Raw genomic sequence first — 27460 nt, forward strand, 5'->3', positions numbered from 1 at the left:
CCAAACACTCTGCATTGATCCTAGCGTCGAGGGTGCGCCACAAGTGCTGCACGAGCGGTGGCGCGCGAGTTGTAGTGTGAATACCCCGGTCGCTTCTTGCAGCTCAGAGTCGATGCTCACAGGAGGAGAGCGGTAAAAAATAGAATAAAAGCGCTAGGTCAGGTGTGCATTTATTCTCGCTATTCCTTTGGTCCTGTTGCTGTTCTCTGACATCCGCAGGGTTCTTTCCAGGCTAGATCCGAATATTCACCTTGTATGATAGCGAAAATTTCTTTCTTCCAATTTATTAAAAAGATAATTTTATTCGTTCATCCACTTTCTGCGATGAACATTCATGTCAGCATTCCAAAAAGGCCATTGATATCAGTGCATCCGGAAAAATGCAAACAGATTCTCTTCTACAAAGATCACCTATCATCACTCAATGGCGACCGCTCGCAACCGTTGAGCCCTGATGGTGTCAAAATCGTACATGTCAAATATGTTCAAACGCAGCGTCCACGCATTCAATAATATTTACGACGGGTATGTGAGCTTGGATAGGCGTTTCACACAACATACAAAAATCTGAGCGCAGAAGAACGAATGGTTAGTGAGATACAAATCCACAAATTTGCTACACCTCGGCTTCTTCACTACATGCCTCCCATGCTGCTGCTTCTTCCTCCTTAGACCGCACAGCTCAATTGAAGAGCGTGGACAGCGATGCCGATAGCAACAGGAATCCCCAAGGAAATACTCTATTAAAATTTAGTAGCATTTTCTTCTGTTACTGAGGCGTGAACGGAATATTTGTGTTGTGGTGTCAATTGACACCGCCAGGGCCGAAAGGGTTAAAGCCACAATGCCTTAGTTGAAGGAAAGGCTGATCGGGTCCCTAGTCTGGGACGCCGTTGGTAAAAGCCGCTGCCCATGTGGAAAACACGCATTGAGGAGCGACATTGGGAATCTGTTGTTTCTGCTAAAGACCATTTCTGTAGAATTATTGTGCGCAAAAAAAAAAAAATTGTGCTCCCAGAACGAGTTTTATCCGGAGTTGCACTCGCTTTTAGTACTGGATTATTCCTTGCCATTTTTTCTAGTTCTTGATTACTTACATTTGTCGTGTTATGATGTATTAGCTATGTGCACCGAATTGACTCTTTTCTCGCGCTTCGTTCCTTATGGGCATTGATGTGCCGCTGTTTCCTTATTGTTTGCAGATAGCTCATGTACATAAAACATCCCATTATTGTAGCAAGTACACTAATGAAAAATAAAAGGCTTCAGCGGTCGCGTAGTGTTCTCGCGCAGTAGCCAGCGAAGCTTATCTGGTCGTGCTGCCGCAGGTTCGAATCCCAGTCGCGCATAATTATTTCATTCATTTTTATTTACTTCTTTCACTTCGCACAATCCAACAAACATCGCAAACCACATGGCACAAACAAACACAAATCTTCAACCCACTAAATCGCAAGAACTTGCTCGGTGGTTGCTCGGAATAGTGTTTTCGCACTAAAAGAAAACACAATGTGGCCACCGGTTTTAAAGTATGAGACCTACCATTGTCGCGCGCGTGGCTCTACTTGCTGTTATAAGAGATGGCCCGGTGCGTTTTTATCCCATTTTCCGACTGAAGTATGGCCGTCAAGTCTGAAAACACTATCTCAAATGCATTTATGTTTATGAGTAAAGTTAGGTATTCACCAGGATCTGCCCTAAACATTGCTTAGAACTTCTAACGCATACCGCACCTTAAGTTCTGAGTAGAACGTGATTGTGTGAATGTGTGCGAGAACACTCTTTGTTTCACTTCAAGCGAAACGAAAGGTAATGGAGCCTTAGTACTTTCGGTGACTAACTTATTTACCATAACAAATAAACCTTCCCAAGACTGAATTCGGAGAGATTAATCATTATTCATGAGTAAATCATCAGTGCTCCATATATTTCAAACCAGACGCGCGGCAATCCTCGCGATATTTACGCCCGGTAATTACGACACCACTGTCGTACGTAAGTCACCAATTTCGTCCGTCCGCTGTCAATGTGAACAAGGAACCGGGGCGACCCCAAAAAAGATTAATGTTTTTTCCTTTTTTTCTACTTCAGCGGGTGCTAATTTATTTCTATTATCATCTGGTAGGGTGTAGCCATTCTTTCGACGAGAGGAACGTACGAGGGCATACCTTCGTTCATAAAAGGCAAAGCCTACAGAGGAACGAAAGCGTATCGCCAAAGTAGCGACCGAAACTTTGACTCTTTGCCTAGCTGTCGGGCGTACTACAGCCTGAGCGCCCCCACTTTTTTCTCTCTGTCGCCGAGCGCCACAAATAATATAATCCAGTAGACAAAAATGACCTAAAATAGGTGGGCGAAGATATGTGGGACAGATAGGGCATTCAAGATGTTCGTGTAAGATAACACCACTACTTTTCTTAATAATGTCGCTGCTTTCTCGAAACGCGTGGTTATTTAAGTATCACCTGCTTTCTCAGAATGCTTTCGCGAGCCTGATAGCATAGACATAGCGAATGTAACGGCGTGCCACGCATAAAATGCTTCTTCAGCAATGCGTGTACTGAGGCAAAGCTCTTCGCGGCCGAATCGGTACTCGCTGGCGTTTTGGGGCAGAATATACGACTACTTTTGTAGTAACTGGCAGTTCAAAAATACTTCTTAAATTCTTAGATTCCTTTCATGGCAAGCGGCGGCCGACATAGGCCCATTTGCATCGGTTCGCCAGTAGACTGTAAAATAAATTACAGCAAAGAAAGGAAATTGCCCCTATCCTTAATGTGTAATACAGCAATTCATCCTGACAAAGTTTCGAAAAGCATCGTGTGCACATATCAGCATCCCAACAAGCCATTCTCTCCGATGTCTATAGAACTTCCTTTCAGCAGAGTCTAGCATTCGCACGGATAGCGACAGCCCTCTTTTCATGACCATCTTGTGCCGTTTTCCCCCTCTTGCTGCGTCTACTAGTGAAAATCTATTAAAGAAAGCAGGCCACAGTTTAATTAGCCACAAATAAAGAATCAACGTAGGTGGTTTACCTCCCCATAATGACGACAGGAAGTAACCAAACAACGAGGGAAAAAATTAATGGTCTTTGTCTCTCGGTTAGTCTCACCGGCAGATAGCTAGAAGCACTTAGCCGTTCAAATCTAGAGAGGGCTGCTTATTCAAGCAGGTAATCATTACCCCGCACCATACGTCGTTTCCAGGAGGCAATGATCGTCCTTAATACCGAAACGACAAAAAATCGCTTAGGGTGTATCTGTGACATAAGTAGAGTTAAAACCTAGGCCCTGGTTAAGTGTTCAATCCAAAAAGGGTTGAGCAATGAAAAGCTTGCTGAGTTGCTTATAAGGATGAAAGCAACAGTAATTGAAGGAAAGGTAAACCATGAAGAAGGAAGAATCCCCAATTTTTTCCTTAGATTCGATAAGTTCTAGCACTGTGGCGAGTCTGATGATAACAGTCTAACGATGTCAAATTATTTGTTCACCAGGGCTGCTACTAAAGCCGCTCTACCTGTTCCGCAAGCCATCTAGGTACAATGTGATTTCTGTAAACGTTGGACAATGATGAAAGAACCTACTGACCGAAAAGATGTTAACTTGATTGATTGATTGATTGATTGATTGATTGATTGATTGATTGATTGATTGATTGATTGATTGATTGATTGATTGATTGATTGATTGATTGATTGAGCTTCTGATGTTGAGGTTTCGGGCACCGCTGTACACTGTAGAACTAAAATGCTATTTTTTTATTGATTAAAGTAATGGTTATTTTCTGACCTCGTAAAAAAGCTACTCCGAAGAAGAAAAAACGTGACCTCCGACACCACCGCACTTTTTCGACAATCGATATATCATCTCTATGCCGGAGCAACCCTGAAACGTCTCCAAAGGTACAACTCAGCAAACGATTCCAATCATCACTGTCCTGTTTAGTCTTTACGACTGTGAGCTTTACGTCAGGCGTGGTACTGACCTACATGTTGTAGAAGCCAGTGCAATAGGAGTAAAGAGCGTAACGAAATAAAGTTGCGGGTGTGCACGGCTGAACACTGCCTGCTGAATTCAAGCTACGGCGCTTTGAGTGAAACGGTCTCTTCGCAAGCACGCATGTCCAGGTTCTCAAAAACAACTCCTATTTGTCACTGCGGACACCCTGAAAGATACCATATTTTGCTAAATATTTTTCTGTAGCAGGTGTGTTCGGAACACACGTTAGATGCTAACCTTTTACAGGATTCTATTGTTTTTTTTTTTCTCTTTGTTTGGATGCGCTGTGTTTCTTCCTTCAATTCCCGAACATATGACCTATGTTAGTAATTGTTTGCCCAGTTTTACTGTGTGTAAGAACACCATGCTCCGCAAAAAAGCTAGAGGCAGAAGACTGAGTGTGTAGTGCTTTTGGTTACTTTTATGCCAGATATATGCGCCCTGAACTGCCATCCTTGCTGATGGCACTCACCCATGGACAATTGTTCAATTATATTGGTCTTTGCCGCCCATTCCACCGTCGTCTGCAGAAATATGGTAAATATCGAAATGCAGATGTGCATAAGGGACGTGCACTTACTTTCCCCACAGCGTAGGTGCGGTACCCAAGCTTGCGCAGCTGCTCAGCCATGGTCAGAACGGTGGTGTTCATGCCCCCTTCCTCAGCGACATAGAAAACATCATGCTGAAGACCTGCACAATTAAAGCGTCCATTAAGGAACACGCACATTTTTGCCAAGTGGCTTGCGTACGTTGAACCTCATTCGGAGCAAAGCACTAGCGGAAAGTGCTTTCGTGCACTACATCTGCGACTTAAACTACATCCCAGCCGAGGCGAATGAAAGTTGCAAGGTTTAATAATAATAATAATAATATTATTCTTTACTCGTGCCTACACGTATGAAAAGGAGTCGAGGGAAAAAGCCAGAAATCTTGACAAGCCCTCGACCCTTGGTACACAGATATCAGCAAGCAGGGTTTTTCATTTCAAAGAGTTATTTCCTGGCACGGTACAAGTGAAGTTCACAAAGAAAATATTACATACGTATACAAAAATAACATTAAGACAAACTATTTAAAGCGGACAAATGTAATTCGTTTTTTTTTATTCTAGCATCCCTAGAATCCCTCTCAGCTACCTGAGTGAAGGCAAAGTCCGGTTTTGTGAAACAGGGGGGAAAAACTGTACTGGGCGACAGTCTTGTTCATCATGCATGCAACACACTATACACTTTACTGACGAGCGCGTTGAATATACGGCATAAAACTAAAAAGGTGCACTTCTCGCGTTTATAGGTTTTCTTGGCAGTGACCACAAGGCTACAGGGGTGCAGCGTCCTTGGTTAAGTCACTACTCCAAACTGTTCGGCCGCGCGACGGTCTTCCTGGCACCCTAATTTTTTTGTTGCAGGTTAATTCCACCGCTGGGCAGCTGGCGTCATCTAAGGGCGCTTTTTGTAACTGGATGGGCCTAGCAAAACTATCATAATCAGGAAACCGCTTTTCCCCTGGAGTTTAAACTCCGAAAGTTTGCACTAGATTAAGAATTATACCTTTATAACAAATATTACCAAATTCAATATGTATTTAAAGAAAACTATTTAGGAAGACAGGAAGTCAATCCGCAACGTAACTTCACCTTTGTCAATAGGCTTTGTCAAAATGCTGTACGCGGTCGCATAAACCAAAGCCGTTCAAAACTTTTGGTTCATACTTTAAGCTGTAAGACACCAAGAGCTGCACTGATTGCCGAATATGAGACTTGCAGGACATAAGAGCCAACCTCGTGAGTATATTGTTTGCAGCACTATAAAATTTCGGCATACCCGCGTGATTCAAGACTTCCTTTCTACGGCAGCCGTACATTTCTTACTCAATCGTCGGGCTCAGTCCTCTCTTCTAGTGGAGCTTTTAGTGGAGAAACAGGAAAACGTCGTTGTTTGGAAGGTCAGGGTTGCTTCAGTTTGGCAGACGACAGCAAGTCGAAATTGCTGAGAGTCCACCTGTTCTATGACATCGAAGGAGTGTGCATTGTCGTGAAGAATAGAGTGGAAGCGCTCAGCTTGACAGGTGATTTTTTTTTTTTTTGCTCTATCATACAAAGCTCCCGCAGAGTGCCACGCCGCCTGCACGCTCGAAACAGACATCTTGGCTAATGCTGTCTGGGGATCAGTCCGTGAACTTGCATAAGCTCGTAAGCAATGAAAAAAAATCATTACAAGTACCTTAAACTCGGAGACAGCAAGATATATTAAAACAAATAATTTTTAGTTTGCAAACGGTTGAAGCTTTCCGGTCGGACATTATTTAAAAAGGATTAAAGGTAAATGAACGCGAAAAAAATTTCTGCAGCGGAACTACCCTCCGAATTCTCCAAGGAGTACCAGTAAAAATGTGGCAATTGCTTGCTCAAAAATTTTTCTCGATTGGATTAAAAGCGATTAAAACGCAAAAAGCATTATTCTGGGCGTCTCGATGCATTTGCTATAGTTTATTATAGTGGGGAATGAAACTATCGGACGGCACTGTTACGGAGGGTCGCTCAATTATTGGCATGACGTGCAAATAGGACGGTTAACTGCGCACCAATACTTATGAGAATTTCCTTTCAGACGGACGATAGTGTAATAAACAAAAATAGAATTTAGCTTGATTTATCGGGGTCCCTTCAGCTTCTCAGGCTCTTTGCTACCGGGCTAACGCCTGTCTCTTGCTGGAAGTGTAAAAGAGCGAAAAGGGCGTTTTTTTTGTTTACGTTCTATTCGTCTCTTATATCATGGTTTCTTCACGCTAGTACCAAGTATAGTATTGAGCATCGAAGAATGCTTGAACATGGCATAAAAAAATGTTTCAAAGTCAGTTTTCAAACCAATACCATCAAAAAATCAAGAAAAAAAATCGGCTAAATTAAAAGTTTCTTACCAAGACATTGCAGTTAGCTCTTCTATAATTGCGTCAGTTCTTCACTGCTCTACTGAACTCGCACACGTGAGCGTTATTAAAGAATGAAAGGAGAGATGCCACACAAGAGATGCACAATCAGCACAGGTGGTAAAAATGAAGTGCAGAGTGTTGGAAAAGTGGCATGTTATACTAGTCGACTGCATCCTAAATGTCAGGTCGGAAATGTGGAGAACAAGTATAAAAAATTCTGTCGTCTCCGCAGTAAAAACCGAGCAGTGGTTTACTGCCAGGGCCATGTTTAATATGATAAAAAATTTCCAAAGGCAGGGATGAAAATACAGGCCGATAAAAACACACCAGTGTTGGATGCTCAAGAATGACAGAAGCCTGCACTATTTTCAGATCACTGCTATTGTATGCGTAACGGGGGGATGTTTTTAGAGGATGAAAAGAATGCAATCTCCTCGGCCCGCAGGTATGCTACACTGTAAACTGAAACAGAAAATGCACTTGAAAAGAAATGGTGCTGTGGTCATACGGGAAAGCTGCTCTATTTATAAGGCTGCTGGGCCATGAATATGACTCTGTCAGAGATGACAGTGTGTGTCGTTTGTTAAGTGCCCTTCTAACGTTACCGAAAGGTACTGAAACAAACGAATAAAACGAGCGCTACATGTCCTTCTTTCCTAGAGTGGCCCGGACAACGGAGCCACGTGGCTAGCAATATATTTGGAGCGTGAGTCGACAAAGCGAGCGCTTTCAGAGCTCGGACAGTACACGTAGCATTTCTAGTTCAAAACATGTTTACTATACCCCACTTTTGCCGCCGCGGTGGCTCAGCGGTTATGGTGCTCGGCTGCTGACCCGAAAGACGCGGGTTCGATCCCGGCCGCGGTGGCTAGAATTTCTTTGGAGGAGAAATTCTAGAGGCCCGTGTACTGTGCGATGTCAGTGCACGTTAAAGAACCCCAGGTGGTCGAAATTTCCGGAGCCCTCCACTACGGCGTCTCTCACAGCCTTAGTCGCTTTGGGACGTTAAACCCCATAAACCAAAACAAACCTATACCCCACTTTTAAACCATGTGAACTAGGTTGACTTCGCCCGTGCGCAATGAATATGTTATGAACAGAGCGAGTGCAGCTGAGGTAATGTTCACTAAGCGGTAGTTATAAGCTTTTCACCTTCATATAACGAAAGTGGCCTTTCTGTTGTCATATAAATTTAAAATTCACAACGATGCGTCGAGTCTTAGTCCACAAAAACGTTTCGAAACGGAGCGCCCCGCTCTTTCGACTCAGCGGGAAGCAATGAACTGCGTAGTTCAGAGCAGGAAATATTTTTGCTACCGTGCGTTTCTATTTTTCTTTAATGCTCGGTAGCTCAGGAAAGGCTCGATTGTTACGAAGCGATAGGTATTTGTATTCTGCCAACGGGATAGCACGTACAAATCCCTGGTTTCTAGCTATAAAACCATCTACCATTTCATGATTTACTGGCTAATGGTCTTGTCGATTGCTTCCGAGAGCACTTGTTTGTTTTTTTGAGCGGAGCTCTTAGGGGCTCATTTCTGCGTTTCGCGGCCTCGCCGTCGCCGTTGTCCGTTGTTACTATCAGCGGAAACCCTTTAAGCTCGAAAGCAATGGAGCGGACGCTTGGAAAGTAGAAAGCAATAGCGCAACCTCCTGCCCTCCTTAGCAACCGGCGCGCCAATGGGGGACGCAGCTGTGCATAGCAACCGTGACTTCACACAGTAGCGGTAGAACGAGCGTGCGCGCGTCGGCGGTTTCAGCTACACCGCCGCTACTTCGCCAGACGTCTCGTTGCAGTCCAGTGAGTGAGACGCATGGATGTCAAGCGGCCCCGTGATTACGCGCCAAGCGGTTCGGGGAAGTGGCAGTGGCTTGGGTGACCACAAGGCTTTCGCCAATCACACTTTAGAATTGACAAAGCGTCTTCGGCATTTTTTTCAGGAAAGGAAATCCGCAGTGTCTGTCTCTCACTGCTGCGAAACCAATAGAGCGGGGGCTTGGAAAGCAGAGGGTAAAATTTGTAAGTTGGTTTTTGAGGAAAGGAAACGCGCAGTATCTGTCTCACACATCTCGGCGGCCACATGAACCTGAGGGAATGCGCATAACTGCCCTCTTGTAACAGTGGACACCTCAATCGTGCTTTAAGCTACGTGGCGGTAGTGACATATGTGCGCTGCATGCTTTGGCATTGCCAACGTTGGGCCAGAAACGCTGCCACCTGCCAGGGTGGCAGGGTTGGTGGGGACTTTATTGTAGCTATGAAGAGAAGCGGGAATTTCTCACCACTAATGCGGGAGAAAATCCCGTTTCTCTCGTTCGTAACGGCTCCCACAGCTGTGACAACCTCGCGAAATTCTTTCGCAAACCTCGTCTCTGAGAACCAGGCATTTGTGCAGCAAGTCGAGGATATATACATCTATTTCGCCGTCCACAAAGCTTCCTTCATGACAATCAAGAAGTATTAGTGGAGTGTTCCTTGATGAAGTAATATGTGTGGAATGAGTCGCCAATAATTGTACATACATGTATTGCTCGAATTCTTTGCCTCAGTCTGTGGAAAAGCTGGAACAGCTGATGACCGGCGCTCAAATTTCGCATTAGTGAATAACGTAATCGTCACCAATTTTTTTTAATCTAAAATTTTTTTAAATATTTTTTTCATTATTTGCACTTCTTGTATCGGTGCATCGTGCAGGCTGACAATTCCAGCTCTGCAGCGTGCTCAGGAGGTGAAATGCAAGAATCATTTCGACTCCCACTGCTAGCATTCTAATACTCACTGCATACATTCTTCGCCCAGTGCAAACACGAAGGCCCACCGGCGACAGCGTTCCGGAGGTAAGTGGCAAATTTTCTCTCGAAATGCTTCTTGGGGCACTCATATAGTAGCGCTGTCATGAGGGTACTTTTTAATTTTGTATCATTTTAGGGTCGCTAAAAACTAGGTAATTGGCATTTTGTTGCAAACATTTTTCCTGGCTGTTGTGCAAGTTCATCAAAGTAGAATCTTCCAACTGACTAAAAAAGTGAACTTAGCAACAACCCTTCACCACCATTATCAGCCTGACTACGCGCACTGTAGGGCAAATGCCTCTCCCATGTCTCTCCAATTAACCCGGTCCTTTGGAACTGCGGCCGCCTTATGTACAAAAACTTCTTAATCTGATCCGCCCACCTTACCTCCTGCTGCCCTCTGCTACGCATGCGTTCTCTTGGAATAAACCCGGTTACCCTTAGGGACCAGCAGTGTTTCTTGCCTTCGCTTTATATGCCCTGCCGAAACCAATTTCTTCCTCTTGATTTCGACTAAGATCTCATTAACACGCATTTGTTCTCCCATTAACTCTTCCCGCTTCCGATCTCTTCCATAGATCGTTGAGATGTGCTTAACCTAAGCCGAACACTTTTCGTTAGTCGCAAAGGTTTTGCCCCATAGGTGAGTACCGGCAACATACAGCTGTTGTATACTTTTCTCTTGAGGGATCTTGGTAAACTGCCATCATGATTGAGACAACCAAACATAATCGATCCACCCCAAAGTTATTACTCTAGTATTTCCTTATCACTTCCAGCAGCTCGCTACCAATTGTGAACTGCTGTTCTCTTGCGAGACTGTTGAAGATTACTTTGGTTTTCTGCATATTAATTTTCAGACCTACCCTTCTGCTCTGGCTGTCTCACTTATTGATCATGCTTTCCAGTTAATTTCCTGAGTGACTTAGGAAGGCAGTGCCATCAGTGAACCGGAGATTACTGAAGTGTTTTCTATTAACTCTTATCACGAGCTGTTGCCAGTTAATGCCTCGAAATACCTCCTCTAAACAGGCAGTGAATAACGTTGGCGAGATCGCGTCTCCCTTCCTGGCACCCTTGCATATTAGAATTTTATTGCCTACTTTATAGAAGACTAGTAGTAGTAGTAAAAGACCTTTCTTCGGCCATAGTTTACAGGCCGAACGCGTCGACCGCCTGGGCGACCAGAAGTCGCTGTTCTTCCTCCCGTTCAGCGCAAAGGAAGTCGAGCCAGGTGGTGATGGATAAAGAAAGTGGGGGGTAGGAACCCGACTGCTGAGCAGCCTATATCAGCTGGTTGGTTTAGGTTGGTTTATGGGGTTTAACGTCCCAAACAAAGCTGTACATTCGTTACAGATATCTTGCTGTATTTTCACATATGACTGTTCTACACCCTCATTCGGATAATTCCATTAATACTGAGGTTTCCATTGAGTGAAATGGTTTCTCATAATGAATGACAGCTATTTATACGGGTTGGTTTTATTCTGCCGATTTCTCTAAATAAAGTATATTGTGAAGTACCCTTTAGGACTTTTGCAGAACGAAAAAATACTGCAGGCTAGGTCAAAAACTCTGCACCACACCAGTCCTGCCATTCGCCTATGACATTTTTAGGGTTAAAACAGAGTGTATAATACGTGCTCCCCACTTATCCATGCCGGACTGCTCCAACTGCACCCTATGATAGCGTGCGCTATCAAGCGCACGTCGACTACGGCGGGCCTTGCTGTGAGGGAAATCTTGGGACGACAGTTTGGCTTACAAAAACAAGTTATTATTGCCGCAACAACCATAACGCAAGCTAAAAAATAAATATTTATTTATTTATTAACGTTACCCCTAAAGGAGGGTATTACATAAAAGGGGGGGAGGGGGGCGATACAATCAATAATAAAATTTATACACTTTAGTAAAATGCGCAGTACAACCAAACACGCTGAAACATAAGGCACAGCACCAAAATCAAAAATAAACACAAAAACAGCAAATTTGACACATTTCCGTCACAGCATAGAAGCTCTTGAAATATTTTGATGTCAGTTTTGTGGCGATTACTGATGGCAAGCTATGCCGTTCAATGATAGTACGGAGAGTGAAAGAATTGGCGTAAGACGATGAATGGCACTATAGGGGTTTAATTCTGAAAGATTGATCACGGCGTGGAAAGATGCCATGAGGTGACTGAAAGAAGTACGTTCGAAGGGATGGGTGCTGATAAAGCTTGTGGAAAATTATTAATCGAGAAAATTTACGGTGTGTGCCAAAACTTCCAGTTCGGCACGCTTATTGAATGCTGTAACCCTTGTGAAGGGTAAGTAGTCTGAAAATATGAAGCAAAGAGCACGGTTCGGCAAGGATTCTACGTTAGTTAAAACGTAGGCTTGTTCAGGGCCCCAAATGGCGGCAGCATATTTGATTTTAGGGCGTATTAGAGTTATACAAGCCAGTTTTTAACGTGTATATGGGCGTGTCTGAAGGTATGTTTAAGGAGACCAAGTGAGCGGCTAGCAGACGTTAGGGTGAGGTCGATATGGTGATGCCATGTTAGGTCAAACTGAAGATGCACGCCAAGGTACTTGTATCTTGCTGTTAATTCTACAGTATTGTGGTTGATAATATAAGTGATTAGAATATGCGAAGGAATATTTTATGCTAATGAATATTCTATGCTATTTTATGCAAATATTCTATGCCCAGGAATCAAACTCTTCCGACTACCCAGCAAGGTTACGAGTGAATGTTCACTCGCACTAGGACAGGGCAGAAGGTCCGAGTTCAGACGGAACGAGCTCAAGAAAAATTCTTCCCACAAGGCCTCCCCTACAGGCGGAGAGCACAGTCCCAGCCGAAATGTCTGCATGCGACGGAGGGGCGGCTAATTTAGGCATCAGGCTGCTGCCATCACAACCGCACCCCACGCCCGCTGACGCAGAAGATAGGTGTTATGAGGGCAATTATACCACAAGCAAAATATGTTATCCGTAACAGTTCTATTGAGTTCAGTGGCGCGTAAGCATCTAAGGCTATCATGCGCCAAACACATGGCGTCGAAAATTGTTTTCTGCAGGATTTTATAAAAAGTGCAAAACAAGTGGAGTAAACGACCTAAAAAAGTTATTTCGTACCCCCTATTGAAGATAAAGAAAAAAATTCAAATCGCTGATGGCAAAAGTTTTAAAAGAAGTTCAGGTAAATTCAGCGTCCATCCTTGGCTGGGAAAGGATTTCAAGGCTCCCAGCCAATGAAACAAACACCTGGGGCGCTATGCTGGAAGGCCCGAGTTTGCTGAAACTCGGAATCTTCCCGAGCTCTGGCGACGCCCTCAGATGAGTGAACTAATGGTAGCAAGACAAAATCCCGCCCTCGTCACGCCTCCAGCTTCATTGGGTTATCTGGATATATTCCGTGCTTTATCATCACTTCGGCGCCACCTCATGGGCTTCTTGGGCGGTCTACAAAGAACGGGTCACGTGAGCCAACCGCCGGTGCACTTTTCATTTGTCTGTCGCTCCACCAAGTGCATTGCGTGTGCAATTCGACAAACGAGGTTTGTTGAATTTTATAATGCACTTAGCACACCTTTATAAGCATTTTATAGTGTGCAAGATTTGGATTGAAAGCGCTTTAGAGTGATTCATGCATTATTAAATTTTGCTTTGTACCGCGAGGGAACGCTACCAACGCTACATCATGTGCAACGCTGTGTAGGCTACGGAAGTAGTCCGCAAAAAAAAAAAAATAGAGAGAGGTGTACCCCTCCGCGCTGTTTTGTGGCCGTGTGGTCTAACGCGTCGCTCCGGAGGGTCGGCAGGCAATGGGAGTGCGTGGGTTCAAATCCCGCATGGTTAAACTTTTTTTTTCGCACATTTTTTTTTCATCGCAAGTTGAATTTCGCGTGACTTGAATGAAAAAACTCGTTTTCTTCAGAATCACTTGAATATTATTCCATGTTCTGAAATGAACTGCATGCATCTGTTCATTTGATGCATATCGCATACACCATACACCATGCATACACCACCTCGATATGGCCTGTTTTTCCATGTTAAGTGTTAAATTTTGAACATAGTATTGATTCCCACAGTGAAAGAAAATAGTACTGCCTCAACAGTCAGCTTGGCTCGATTTCCCTGCTCTTCTAGAAGAGCAGAAGCTGCTCAGGCAGGAATTTCATGCAGCCAGGTACAAAGAGTTCCAAGCTGTGGGAGCGTCAAGTAAGAATGCAGAAAAAGTTGTACAATGCTAGGAAAAAATATTTCGAAAGAGCAAACAATAAATTAGACAGGACAATAAAGAATGCTGACCTGGCAGTGTTTGCGAGAAATGGTTTATTCTGGAAACAGCCAGAGGCATGGATCACAGTGCATACAAATTAAAGGACACGTGCAGTGAATGTACACCAACACACAATCAAGTGCTCCATAACTGAAAAAAAAATTTGGAGCCATCGAACAACACTATTTGATAAAACGAAAACCTGACCAATGTACTAACAAAGACGTGACTCGAAACAAATTCACACTCAACTGACCGAGAGCCAGCTTGAAATCATTCACACCTCCGAAAAATTAAGGACAAAACATACAGTACTGGCTACCTCAACTCTGGCACTGCATAACATGTCAAAACGACCAGAGATTGACAGTAATGCAAGACAACACCAAACCAGGAAATCCTTTTCAGGACATGAAGATCAGACACCCATACATACCATTCCCAACCCTCACACACAAAATGAGGCCAATGCCTAGGGGTTTGTGAATATTCGAACTTTTCTGACAGCATAATTGAATAAATTCCTGTTCAGTCAGTCGAACGAAACAAACAGTATACGTTCAAAATTATTTTAAATGAATCCAATTTGCTCTCAAATTTTGAGATACTTTCCGAATAATTGACACAATGCTTCATTAAGCTCCACCGTATTTTTCTGCAATTACTCTTCCAAAAACTGCACACATTGACGACGTGTACCAGTATACTTATTCTAATTGGAAAAATACTATTTGCACTCCCTTACAAATTCTACTTCTATACAGAGACTATTAACACGACCACCTCACCACCTACACTACAAGTTACTGCCGAATACAATTTGATGCAATGAATTGCAATGATGCAATAATTTGATGGAAATGTTACAATTTCCTCGATGGACTGATCAACACACACACCCACATGCACACATATTTCACATTTCCACCCACACACGCACAAAGGTGATCATAGCAAGCAGATGAGTCCTCTCTCTTTCCTCAGTAGCATATGTATTACACATCAGTTCGAAGTCAGACAAGTTCCTCGATGCCACTCAAATCTTCATCACTGGAATCGGTATTCGACTCATCAGAGGAGGAGTTGCACGAGTCAGAAATGCTAAGACAACCGGTTCAATTTCAGCGTCAACAATCATATCGCGTTGCCATGCTTCAGCCTCAACTTGCTCCACATGAACACAACAGTTTTGCCAGTTTTCCTGGCTTACAGACGCCAGTGCTTCCGGCAGGAGCTTCTCCACTTCAGCCAAAGTGAAACATTTATTACGACTTGCGATTATGAATATTGCATAAGAATGCAATCTGCCAATTGACACAAATGCTACCGTTTAAAAACCCATTAAAATGCATGCATTAAATAGCTGGAAAAATCCATGCACCTATTACGCGCGCAAACATGAGGTACAACAAAAATTATCTACACTGTGTGTAAAACTGCTCAGTTACTGATAACCGGAAGCGGTTTTTGAGGTTTAATACCCCAAAGTAACTCAAGCGATGAGGCATTCCATGGTGAAGGGCTGCCAGTAACTTCAACCATATGGGGTTCCTTAACATCCACTGACACTGCACAGTACACGGGCCACTATCACTAATAAATGGGAGAACATTCCATGAAACATTCCATTCCATGCATGAAAGCAAAAACAGAGCATTCTTACAACAATTGTGTTCAATACATAATGTGCCTTCCTCGTGAAATAGTAGGCCTTCACGACGTCAGGGCTGGACTTCGAAGGGGCCTTTACGCCAATGTAGGTCCCGTCGACGCATCCGACGACGTCTGTGATGCCGCCGCCCAGAAGAAAACTCTCCTTAACATAGACACGCTCGGCCGCAGTCGTGGGGAAAGCGAGCCACCGCTTCTGCAAAGCCGCGTCGATAAACGCGCCGGAGACGTCCCTCACAAAGCGGCTCTCAGTGCTTTGGTGGCGTCCAATAAAGCGGTCTGCGCCGACGCTCCCCTGGAAGCTCCCGGTCGCGAACAACCGGAGGGCGCAGAGGACTTGCTCTTCGACCGAAAGCGAATGAGGCCCGGTACGCACTCTCCGCAGGCGTGGGTCGTCGCTTAACTCTTTACACAACCATCGTACCGATGTTTTGGAGAGGCCAAAATATCGCTTGAATTCGTCGTCGGCCATGGCAGTACACGGGTCCAGCCGGCCGTACAGACATTTGCCGTCAGAGGACGCGATGACCCAGGCTGCTGCTGCTGCCGCTATGACAGTCCCGAGATGAATTCGGGGAACTTCACCGTTCACGAGTTTAGCTCCGAGTTAACCTGTCAATCAAAACCATTGTTGACGCCCCCGGCGTGCCGTACATAAATGACAGGCGTACGCGCTATGGTTGGGCACTCCCAACATCCTTGCCTGCTACAGGAATGCTGCGCGGCTGTGCTGATTGTTGACAGACATCGACGATGTTGACCATCGAAATATAACAGGCAAAACGGACGTCATCGCTGATTAATCTAAGCACCTCTTCGAAGGACACGCAACGTGGCGACAGCCGCCGATTTCTTCGCTCACATACCAAGATTGCACAACACTATAGCCTGTTGCAACCACGTAAGACACAGCACAACACTCACGGCGCGTCACACCTGCTTGCAAGGCGTCAAACACGGACCATGACGACGAAACGGTGCTTGGAGCACGTCCTACTCCAACAACATGGCACCCCAGGTGTTTGGCTTGGCCGTGCTTTCATCGGTGATAAAGCTCAGCATCAATGTGTCAAACACATCCGGGATCGAGAAACGGTCGCTGCCCAGTGTAATAAAGAGTTTGTAATTTCCAGCACGCAAGCACTGCGTACTTCACAACCGTAACACCTTTCTCTGTTATAAGTCCGATTCCATTATTACAAACAGGATCCCTCATCTGCCCGAACGATATTATTGCGATGTCACTGCAGTAGACAACGGCGATCGACGTTAGTGACAAAACCAGTCCGCAAAGCCTTGAAGTGCGCGACGTAAACAAATACTACGCAGATACGCGCGCCACCACCTTCACAGCTTTTAGTCAACGTCTGATGACATAGGATGAGTTGTGTCGCTGGGTAGCACGCTCTTCGCATCCGCAGCGCACTAAAGAGGCGTCACACACAACAGGCATACGTAATGAATACAGCCAAACAGCAATTTTTTTTCTCACACCGCATCACAGCCGCTCGCACGGCCAATTTCTACCGCTGAGATTCGCCAAGGGCGTACTAAAAGCAGTGGTTGGCCATACCGGGGTGCGGCGGCGGCCGTAGCAGCGGAGAACTCCACCTGAGGTCACTGCAGAGAGCATCAGGGACGCGGGGGGTGCAGCGCAGTTCAGTTTTACCTGTTGTGTATTATGCAAGCCAGAAGATGCATGACTGTTATATTTTGATATACGACACAATAAAATATATTATCGCAATGGCGGAAAAATAAGAAAGATTCAGCGTGTACTAGTTGCCCCGTCTTTCCAGTTGAAGGCAGCGCTACCGGCGGCGTGTCAGCGCAGGAGCTCTCGTTTTCGGCACGGTGGGCTGCCGCTCTAGTTCATATGCAAGCCACGCTGCAAGCAATGGTCTCACTATCGCCACTAGCGGCAGAAAGTGTAAAATCTTTGTTGATTTCCTAAAGCTATGCTTTTCAACAACGCTACATTGGATTCAGATTTTAAAATAAATTTGGAAATGAACGAAATGTTCGTAATATTATCTGTTGCCTTTTCACGTATTCGAGAGAAGAGAAAGGGTTGATAAAAGAGTGCACCTAGTGCGCACTTTTTGTCTTCGGAAATGAAGAGACAGATAGAGCCTGAAAGAGAAGACACGCCTTTGACGCGCCCGAAAAGGCGTGTCAAACAGCTAGCGGCGAGTATGCAGATAGCAGAGAAGTCAGGATTTCGCGATTGCTACGGCGCTGATAACTTCAGGTAGCGCTGCGGCCTGGTATTGCGCAGTGTATTTTGTTTGAAGTGTGAAACAAGCGCGCAGGGTGCGCTTGTATCGCCTGTACGTGGCTTTATCTCTACAGTTTATTGTCCGCGCCCTGCACACGTTCCGCGCTATCTTCGTTCACTGACTGCCGTCATCGCAAACTCGGATGAAACTCGGGCGAGCGCCAAACTCGGGCCTTCCGGCATAGCGCCCCTGAGTCTTTTTCTCGAGAATGAGGAAGTTGCGGAAGTCTATAAAAGACAACAGAGGCGCTGGGCTATAATTTACACTTTATCAAGAAATCGCCTTCTCATAAAAAAACTAAAAACGTACGGTATTTCAACAATTGCAAAATCTCCCTACAGCCGCAATGGATGAAAAGGGATCTGTTCCGAGAAAAATGAGTAACGTACTTTTTTCTTAGTTTCTCAAGTTTTGAGCATGACAGTAAAATATGGCTTAGTGTGCGCTCGTCTCCGCATCTTTCACAAAGAGGTTTGTCTTGATTCGTCAGTAAGAAGTTATGCGTCGGGTGTGCGGGGCCTAAGCAGAGACGACGTAAAATTACTTCTATAAAACATTCCTGGTTGGTGTGTACACGTCTACCAATCTCCGAGGACAGGCTTCACAAAATTCAGCTTGTTGTTTATTTCATTACCCCAAGTTGCCTGCCATTTAGCCTTCACAATACTATGTATTAATTTCGTGCAGTCTCTATGGGGCATGTAAACTTCCTTGATTTCATGAATACGAGCTTGAGCAGCTCATCAGTCGGCTCTTTCATTCATATCTGTTCAAACATGGCTCGGCACACAGCAGTATTTGATCATATGTCCCTGTGTTGTGACTTTTTCTGTGCTGTCTATTACTTTTTCTACTTACGGTTAGACTCCATTTCAGCATTGTATTGCCGTGAGCACGCTTAGTGAATCTGGGTAGGTTATGCTATTTCAATGGAATTATTTATTATGCTGCTTACAGCTACAGAGAAAGCTTAACATTGGGCTGGAAAAATAGTTGACAGTTTGGCGGCCTTACTATTTTTTTTTTTGCCAGATTCCTTGAATCACCGCACTTGCTACATAAGCAGCAGTTTTTGAGAAGTGAGTGGAAAATTCTGTGTCGTTCAGGGATTTTTCTTGTCGTGCGCAGTTTTTCTGTAATGTGTTCGTGCGCTGTTTGTTTTTTTCAAATGTTTTGATGTATAGTCACATACAGTGGGAAGGCTGTACCATGAGGCCTTGGTGGTGCCTTGAGGCGACATAAAAAAAGGAATCTAGTATTTCGATGTCTTGGTAAAAATCTTCAAAGCGGAGAAGCATACGTCTGATTGAGTAGGGTTTATTGTTTAACAGTGTTATAGAGGTGCACTTTGTAACTATGCGTCACCACTGGTGTTCCTGCAGGGAACGTATTTTCAGGACATACGTGCATGTGAGCATAGTTCTTCTGTCCGTAAGGGAGGGTTTTTGAGGGCTGTTCTGTATTCGCCAGTTGACAGACGTAAATCAAGGTTATGTACGGGGTCCAGTCGTTTTAGGTATGATGTTCTCGCTGAGCCAGACATGACGCACCCGTAATCTAGGCAGAGATAGTACTACAGCCCGATAAATGCCCAAAAAGCATCTTCTATCAGACCCCACCGTTTTCGTGAAAGCACCTCTAACATATTTAAGGATTGGGAAGCTTTCTTCTTCAGGTTTTTTGTGTGTGGAAGGAATGTGAGCTGTTTATCAACATTATAGCTAGAAATTTCTGTTGTCCATTGACTGGCAATCGGTTTCCTTAGGTGGAGGGTCGGTTCGTTCTGTAGGCCTTGTTTGAGAGAGACCATGACCTACGGGGGGAGAACGGTTGGACAGGAAGTCATTTAGTCAGTTCAACATCCTTCCGCGGATGCCAAGGTCTGCTAGGTTGCACTGTATCCCGAACCTCCAAGTTGTTTTATATGCCTTTTCGAGATCGAAGAAGACCGCAAGGGAGTGTGGTTTATGTATGGAAGTTTCTGGGCAGTATTTTCGAGGCGAACTAAATTGTCTGTTAACGAACATGCCTTTTATAAACCGTACTGATGTCAAGAAGTTCACGACATTAAATCACGAGGGTTAGCCTGATATCTTCAATGCTTTCAAAAGACTTGGCCAGACAACTGGTAAGAGATTTTGGTTATAAGCTATCAGGGGATGTTGGCTGCTTTCCAGGTTTCAGAAATGGCACCATAAGGTCCTTTTTTTCAAGCTTCCGGAATTTTTTCTTGATATTGTTAACCAATTTCAGAAGTGGTTCTACAGAAGGTTGAGAAAAATGTGCCAGCATTTTGTACTCAGTTTATTTCATGGATCATAATTAATGTATTAAATCTTTCGTTTGTGCGACCACCTGTTGGAAGTTTTTGTTTCTCAGTTTCGTTTTTGTACTTCGAAATGATTTTGTGTACTTTGAAGAACTTGAAACACTTGAGAAATGCTCGCCTAAGATGTCTGCTTGCTCTCCTACGTTTGTTTTTGTACTAGGGCGTGTGGAAAAAGCAGTCGTGGACGGGGAGATATTGCCGTTTAATTTGTGAGTTTTCTGGCACATTTTTTATTTAATTTAACTGTTTATGGACGATATCTAGTTTTTTTTTTCAAGGACATTCCACAGCAGCACATGCAATTGGCCGAATACTAGAAATAGATGATTCCGTGTGGTTCTTTACAGGACCACACTTTGTCAATACATTTCCAATATTGTGCCACTTAGGTGTGTTGATCGGGTACCAACAGATACGCCGTCCATTAGCTCTCATCTTTTTAAAGGGAAAAAGATTCTCAAGTGTTGACTACCTGCAAAACACCAGGCGTTATTCTGCGCCTTTTTCGCTTCTCGAAAGTCTTTTTTATACCGCACTTTGTGGTTCTGTCGAACCACTCACGAGAATTCAGAAGTTGCATGACGTGCCGAAGTAATGAAACAAGATGTAAACGTTTCATTCAGTTCATCAATCTCGTGATGCCAAGCACACAGTTTATCAAGAGAGGCCTTATGCCGGAATAGCTTCCAGTCAGCTGCATGGAGCGTCCAACTATGCGGTTTACTTGGAATAATTGATGGGGGTGATCGCAAGTTAATTGCCTCGGAAAGGTGACCAATTTGAAAAGGATTATTGAGAACGTCCCAATCAATTTCAATTCAATTCAATTTATTTACCAGACATCTCTGGATGGTTTCCTAGACCTCGTCAAGCTGCGTTAGCAGCTTTTATCCAGTACAAGGCAAAGCGTACAACACGCGAGAACTAATTTTAAACCCTTAATAACTATGAAGCATACTATAACAATAAATGAGAAAAACACAAATCACAGAATAGAGGCAGTGATATAGTAAGAAATGATGAAAGCACTAGCTGTACACAGAAAAAAATTACAATCAACATACAACTAAATATGACATGCATTCAAACAGCGATCCAATTACAAGTACGACACCGAGCTAACCAACACAGCAAACAATAATAACGATGATATTAACAGTACACAAGTATTCACCGTGTAACGAGGTGGCTCTGCAGTTCCTTTCTTTTATAGCCAGTAGTGTTTTGAAATGCATTTAAGGTACGTGAAAGGTTATGAGTTAACGAGTGTAATTTATTACTACGAAAAAATGATCTAACCAATACATCCTGATTTCGCGTGTGAATTAATGCTTGGTGTGATCCTAAGGAGGCCAAAGTTGATAAACAATTTTTGACATGGTTGAGGGAAAAACACATTAGTTGCAGAAGTCTAAATGGATATAGGATATCTAGGCGGATGATGGAATGTGCTTGGAAGGCGTGTTCTATATAACTCAATTTTTGGAGATTTGCAACAAGACGAAGAATTCTTTTTTGTATTATGAACAATTTCTTGATGTTAGTCTTTGTAGTTTTAGTACTGAGTAAAAAGTGGCGTTAGAGGTTGAGCGAAAACACGCAAGGTAAAGTAGTCGATTGAAATTTTGGTGAAGTAGATATGTAATAACAAAGTAATTACTCATTGGCATCCACCCAAGCAGCCTTGTATCAAAGTCATGATCTCTTGCTTACTTACGCCGCTTTGTGCGAAAAATGAGCCAAACATGAGCCTTAGTGTCTGCTTCGCACTCGCTCGAAGCCCAAGAATGAGCACGACGCGCGCAACTACCACACCGCCTGCTGCGCAAGCCAGCACGATCTCCTTGGCAGCTGTATATTTTAAACCTGGGCTGCTTCCGGATCCTATAAAAGCGATTGTGCCAGGATTTTCAGCAATTTAGCCTTATTTTGGCGTTGTGCTCCTTTCCTTGATACCAGCACACTGTTTCCTAAAGCAGGTAAGGAATTACCTTTGCAGCAGCAAACAGAAGCTACTTTTATCTGCCAAAGCAAGGGCTTTCGGTTAACAAACCAGATGTTTTATGTCTCATATCCATGCCAACATTTTTATATGTAGGGACACGTCAGAGATGCACTCGGAATTTTAGACACTTGTGAGAGGTACCAAGCAGGCTGCCAATGGCTTAACATTTGGCAATTCTTGGAGTTTCAGTGACATCTGATAGTGTTGCTTCTAACCAAGCACACGTTCAGCTAGAACGTGTTGTGCCATTTATACTTCTTTATTTGTGCTCTGTACAATAAACGTTTTCAGGTTCATGGTCACATTTGGGGAAGTTTTGGCCCGAGTCAGTGTTTAACGATTCACGAAGAACGGTGGTGACGTTCACCACACATCATAATCATCAGCCTGACTACGCCCTCTGCAGGACAAAGTCCTCTGCCCTATCTCACCCATTAAGTCTGTCCTGTGCCTGCTGCGGCCACCATATCCCCGCAAACGACTTAATTTCATACACCCACCTAACATTCTGCCGCCCCGTTCTTGCCAGGTTCAGTTTCTAATGGCGGCCTAGGTGGAGCCAGATAATCTTAGCACCCTCCGGTGCGTGAAAGGTACGAACACCGCATTGGTCAGTTCTTACGAAGCTGCTGAGGACTGAGGACCAAAAGGTAATTTGCTTATTCATGTAGGAGGCCAAGTGTTACGGGTGGTCAAATCCTGTTCTGGTGAGGAAGCGCGTTGTCGGTTGTGGTCACCTAGATAAGGCCGCACCCCCAGCCTCGTTATGCAATTGCATCGACTCGCGTTTTTTTTTACTACCCGGTGGAAAATTTCGCTGTACTGGGATTCGAGCCCTGCTCCTCTTGCACGCGTGGCGGATGATCTCTTTGACACCACTGTTCTCTTTCATCAAACATATGCGTATTCTATTGTCTCCAGGCACAGTAGCAGGATTGGGCATTTTATGGGGCTAAAGCATACACCTCTATTTGAAGACTCACGACGTGCTCAATATTCCCGATGAAAGATAAACATGCGGCCACAACAGTGTCCACTCCGCGCCGGAAAGCGCATACGTTATGAACATCGGCACAGTGGCCGCAGAAGTCAGTTTAGTACTTGCTTCAGTGCTAGTCGCCTCTCATCGCTCTGTAAAAAAACTGCCGCTAGGTTCACGCCAGCTTCACCAATCCTCGCTAATTCCTCCTCTGTACACATTTCCTCTCGTTCTTTGTAATTCACATCCATATGGCCCACAAAACGGCCTATTCCAGGATCTTGGGAAGTAAGATGAACAGCTTTCGCTTCAAAACTGGGTATTTTTAAATGGCCGCGCTTTGTCAATAGCGCGTCCTCCAAAACGGTATAAAAACATATCGGTGCTGGGATAAACAATGTTGTTGCATATAACTTTAGTTTTTTTTTCAATTGTTTGTTTTGGGCTTAGTCTTGTGCACACGTACACAGCGAGTCAATAGTCGCCGCGGTGGGTCCGCAGTTATGCTGCTCGGCTGCTGACCCGAAAGACGCCGGTTCAATGCCGGCCGCGGAGGTCGAATTTCGATGAAGGTGAAATGTTAGAGGACCGCGTAGCGTGCGAAGTCATTCCAGGTAACAAACAAAAACAAAGGTGGTCGAAATTAAGGAAGGCCCCCCCTACGGTGTTCCTCATAGCCTTAGTCGCTTTGGGACGCTCAACCTGATAACCAATAAAGCGCGAGTCCCTACGTAGTGGCCATACATCACGAACTGTGCAGAAGAGTAGATTCTTCTTCTTTACAGTAGCAAAGTTCTGGATCTGGTTCTGATCCTGCTATCACTGATATGTTAAAACAACTTGTTAATGGTCAGCAGGCTATACGAACTGATTTAGACAATGTAGTCAAATGTTAACGTGAATCCCCAAGGAGGAGTAGACGGAGGTGGAGTGGTCCTACATCGAGTTATTGATCAATTCGCTCTAGCCCTATCATAAACTTGCCGTCCCGGTTAGCACATTTGGTAGAGCGACTGCTCCGGTGAAGCGGTGGTCCCGGGTTCGAACCCCGGACCAGGACGAATTTTTCATTAACTGCGAAGTTTCTAAAACAGCCGCATAGCTTTCCTTTGTAGCCGTATGGCTGCACTCAGGTGGATGTCAATGAGTAATTCCTCCCTCATTACAATGTAGTTCGTAGACTTGAGAAAATAGAAGCCACTCTTCGTAACTCAGGCTTGCGCATGAATGTAATAAAAAAAACATAATAGAGATATAAGAAAAGGCGCAGAAATCAGAGATCATATCAATTATCTAATCTTGGAACCTCAGTTAACTAATCTTGAGGAGAAAGGTTGCTGAAGCAGTTTGATTGTTTTCGGGATTCAAAGAGAAGAAGACGAGACTGAAGAAACATTGCGTCGGAAAGTGATTAAAGAAGTTTTGCAAGATAAACGTACCTGGTCATCCGTGGCACGCATTCACAGATTTAGCCGTTCATCTAGTCACCCTGTTATCCTGCTTCTTTAGTATTACTTAGAAAAGCAAGAGGTTATGGGCGATGCTAAAATGTTGAAGAGAACCAAATTCTCAGTGGAGAACAACAATTCTGCTGAAACATTAAGAAGGCGCAAATTGCTTTGGTAAAGTGCAAAAAAATAAACAAGAGTGTAGCAAGAAAATTTTTCTCACATTTGGTAAACTCAAAATCGATGACGACTGTTACATGTGGAATGATGCGTGAAATACGCATGTGCCAGCGCCTGTCGGACGCAGCGCTACCTCTGAGAGACAGCGGTTACCGATCCGCATGCAGGAATTACGCGTGCTGTTCCTAAACGCCAGAAGTATCGTCAACAAAACTGACAGCCTAGAATTCGAAATTGTCTCCTAAAAAATGAGTGATCATGATATTACAACACCAGGCTCCAGCTATTCCGAAAGGACAGGGGTTCCAGGAGTGGAGGTGTACCAGTTATTTTCAAGTCGTCTTTCCAGGTTACTGTCTTTGACCATATTCCTGACCAGGAAAATCTATTTTGACTGTCGCTAGTTCGGTTTATCTGCTTTATTTGTGCTGTTTATTGTGCTTCCGTTGAGGGCATTGCATTTCTTGAAATTTTGTGTGGCTATTTGACAACTAAACATCAAAACAGAGTGATTTTAGCAGGTTATTTTAATTTACCAGGTTTGGACAGGACTGCTTATCGGAACAGCACTTCTGGTGATGTTCTTATGGACATCATGTTAGCTCTAAACCTTAAGCAATTTGTTCGTGACTGTACGCGTAATAATGCACTTCTGGATATGTTATTGGTGGATGAATTATTCTCAGATGGATGTTGGGTATTTAAGATCACCGATTGCTGTTTTTCTCATGGTCTACTGATCTGGTTGAAAACACTCGCATCTGCCTTTTGCACATGTACATGATTTTGATCGTGCTGATGACGCTTAATGATGATGTCCATAGTTTATTGAAGCGCCTCACGAATAGCATTTTACTCTGGGTCAAACACTTTATACCTAAAAGAAAGGTCAGAATGAAGCGCAAACACCCTTTCGTGAGTCGCAATATTATTCATATTAAGGGCAAACTTAAACGACATAGCCTTAAGCATTTTACATCCTTACAGTCCCTGCAGACATTAAAACATGCATTAGCTCATAGCCTATCTCCTACGAAAACTCGTTACATTAATACCACCCTACGATCCTTCCTAAACTTATAAGCTAGCAAATTCTGTCGTCACTTTAGTCAAAATATGAAAACCTTGCGAGAAATAAAACATGAAGGTAGGAAACTAGTTTCTTAGCCCAAGAAAATCGCAGAACTATTTAATCGATAGTTTCAAAGTGTCTTCACCTCTGTTATGGCTCTTGCAGTACCGGAGCGAGCAGTGCCTCTAACGAGATTCCTATCGTTCCCGCTGATGGAGTTTTATCTTAACTGTTCAGGATAAACATCTCGAAGGCCACGGTCCGACTTTATTCCAAATGTTATTTTTAACGGTATGCGCCTCAACTCTCTGAGCATCTTGCTAGGCTTTTTTCAGTCTCCTTGCATTCAAGTGACTTGGAAAATGACTGCACAAAGGGTCGTGTTGTTCCCATTCACAAAAAAATTCATCGGCACTTTGTCTAAAGAGCGTAGAGGCGAAAGTTTTTTCCGCAGAACTTTGACTGCCTCTGTGGCACTGGTGACGTCACCACTGGGCGACGTCGCACATATTTCATGGCTAACTGCTAAGAAATGAAAATTACTATTTAATGGTTAGTTACTGATTCATGACTACACACTAATTAACTGCTAATGAATGGCGCTTAAGATTCGCCTTCAGGAGTGGAACGCGACAGCATGCTGTAGCGCTACCAGGGAGTCCACGGAACGCCACCACCCGTAAGGTGCGATGCCTGGCCCTTTGAACGCAACGTTTTTAGGGGAAAGGAAATGGCGCAGTAATTCTCTGTCATCTCGGTGGACACCCGAAATGCACCTTAGAGGACGGGAGGAAGTGGTAGTGAAAGAAGACAGAGGGGCCGTAATGAAGAAAATGAAAATTGCATTCTTGAGGAAAGGAACAAAGAGAGACTGTCGGCGAGGCGATGGAGAACGCGCGACCGCGGCTCTGACGGCGGCCCCGGAGCGCCAGCTATGCGCCGTGTGACGCCACCCGCTCCTCGCGCATGCGCAGCTAGGCCTTTCCAGAGCTCCGCGAAATGACTGAGCGACTAGTGTAGTGTAGCTTTCACAATAAAAAACGATAAACTAACGGTTTCTAATTATCTGCCAGCCTCAATTCTTTCTACATGTTGTAAACTGTTAGAACATGTCGTTGCTGGCTTCCTTAATGATTTATTAAATGACAGGGGTATTTCATCAAGGGCTCAGCATGCATTCCGGAAATGCATGTCTACTGTTACATAATTAGTTGCACCTGTTGGTGACTTCATTAGCATCTTAGATAGTTCGGGACAGGTAGGTGAATTATTTCCCGATATGGCGGAAGCCTTCGATAAACTACCGCCTTCCAAACTTATTTATAAATTGCAGCTGATTGGACTTACATTGTATTTTGTCGAGTGGATTAAAGCTTATCTGAGCCGCCGCGGTGGCTCAGTGGCTATGGTGCTCGGCTGCTGGCCCGAAAGACGCGGGTTCGATCCCGGCAGCGGCGGCTGAATTTCTTTGGAGGAGAAATTCGAGGCCCG

General features: G+C 44.2%; 1 protein-coding gene across 1 annotated transcript in view; it reads right to left on the reverse strand.

Annotated features, from left to right (window-relative positions):
* LOC149326508 (arylsulfatase B-like) overlaps positions 1–27460 on the reverse strand; it is an 87163-nt gene that overhangs the window by 46415 nt on the left and 13288 nt on the right. Inside the window, exon 3 of the mRNA XM_089564598.1 lies at positions 4582–4694. Coding sequence (XP_089420724.1) covers positions 4582–4694 — 113 coding nt within the window. The remainder of the gene's footprint in view (positions 1–4581; positions 4695–27460) is intronic.

This window comes from Amblyomma mixtum, chromosome 10, assembly GCF_055824585.1.
Source record: "Amblyomma mixtum isolate Tamu chromosome 10, ASM5582458v1, whole genome shotgun sequence".
Taxonomy (NCBI): domain Eukaryota; kingdom Metazoa; phylum Arthropoda; class Arachnida; order Ixodida; family Ixodidae; genus Amblyomma; species Amblyomma mixtum.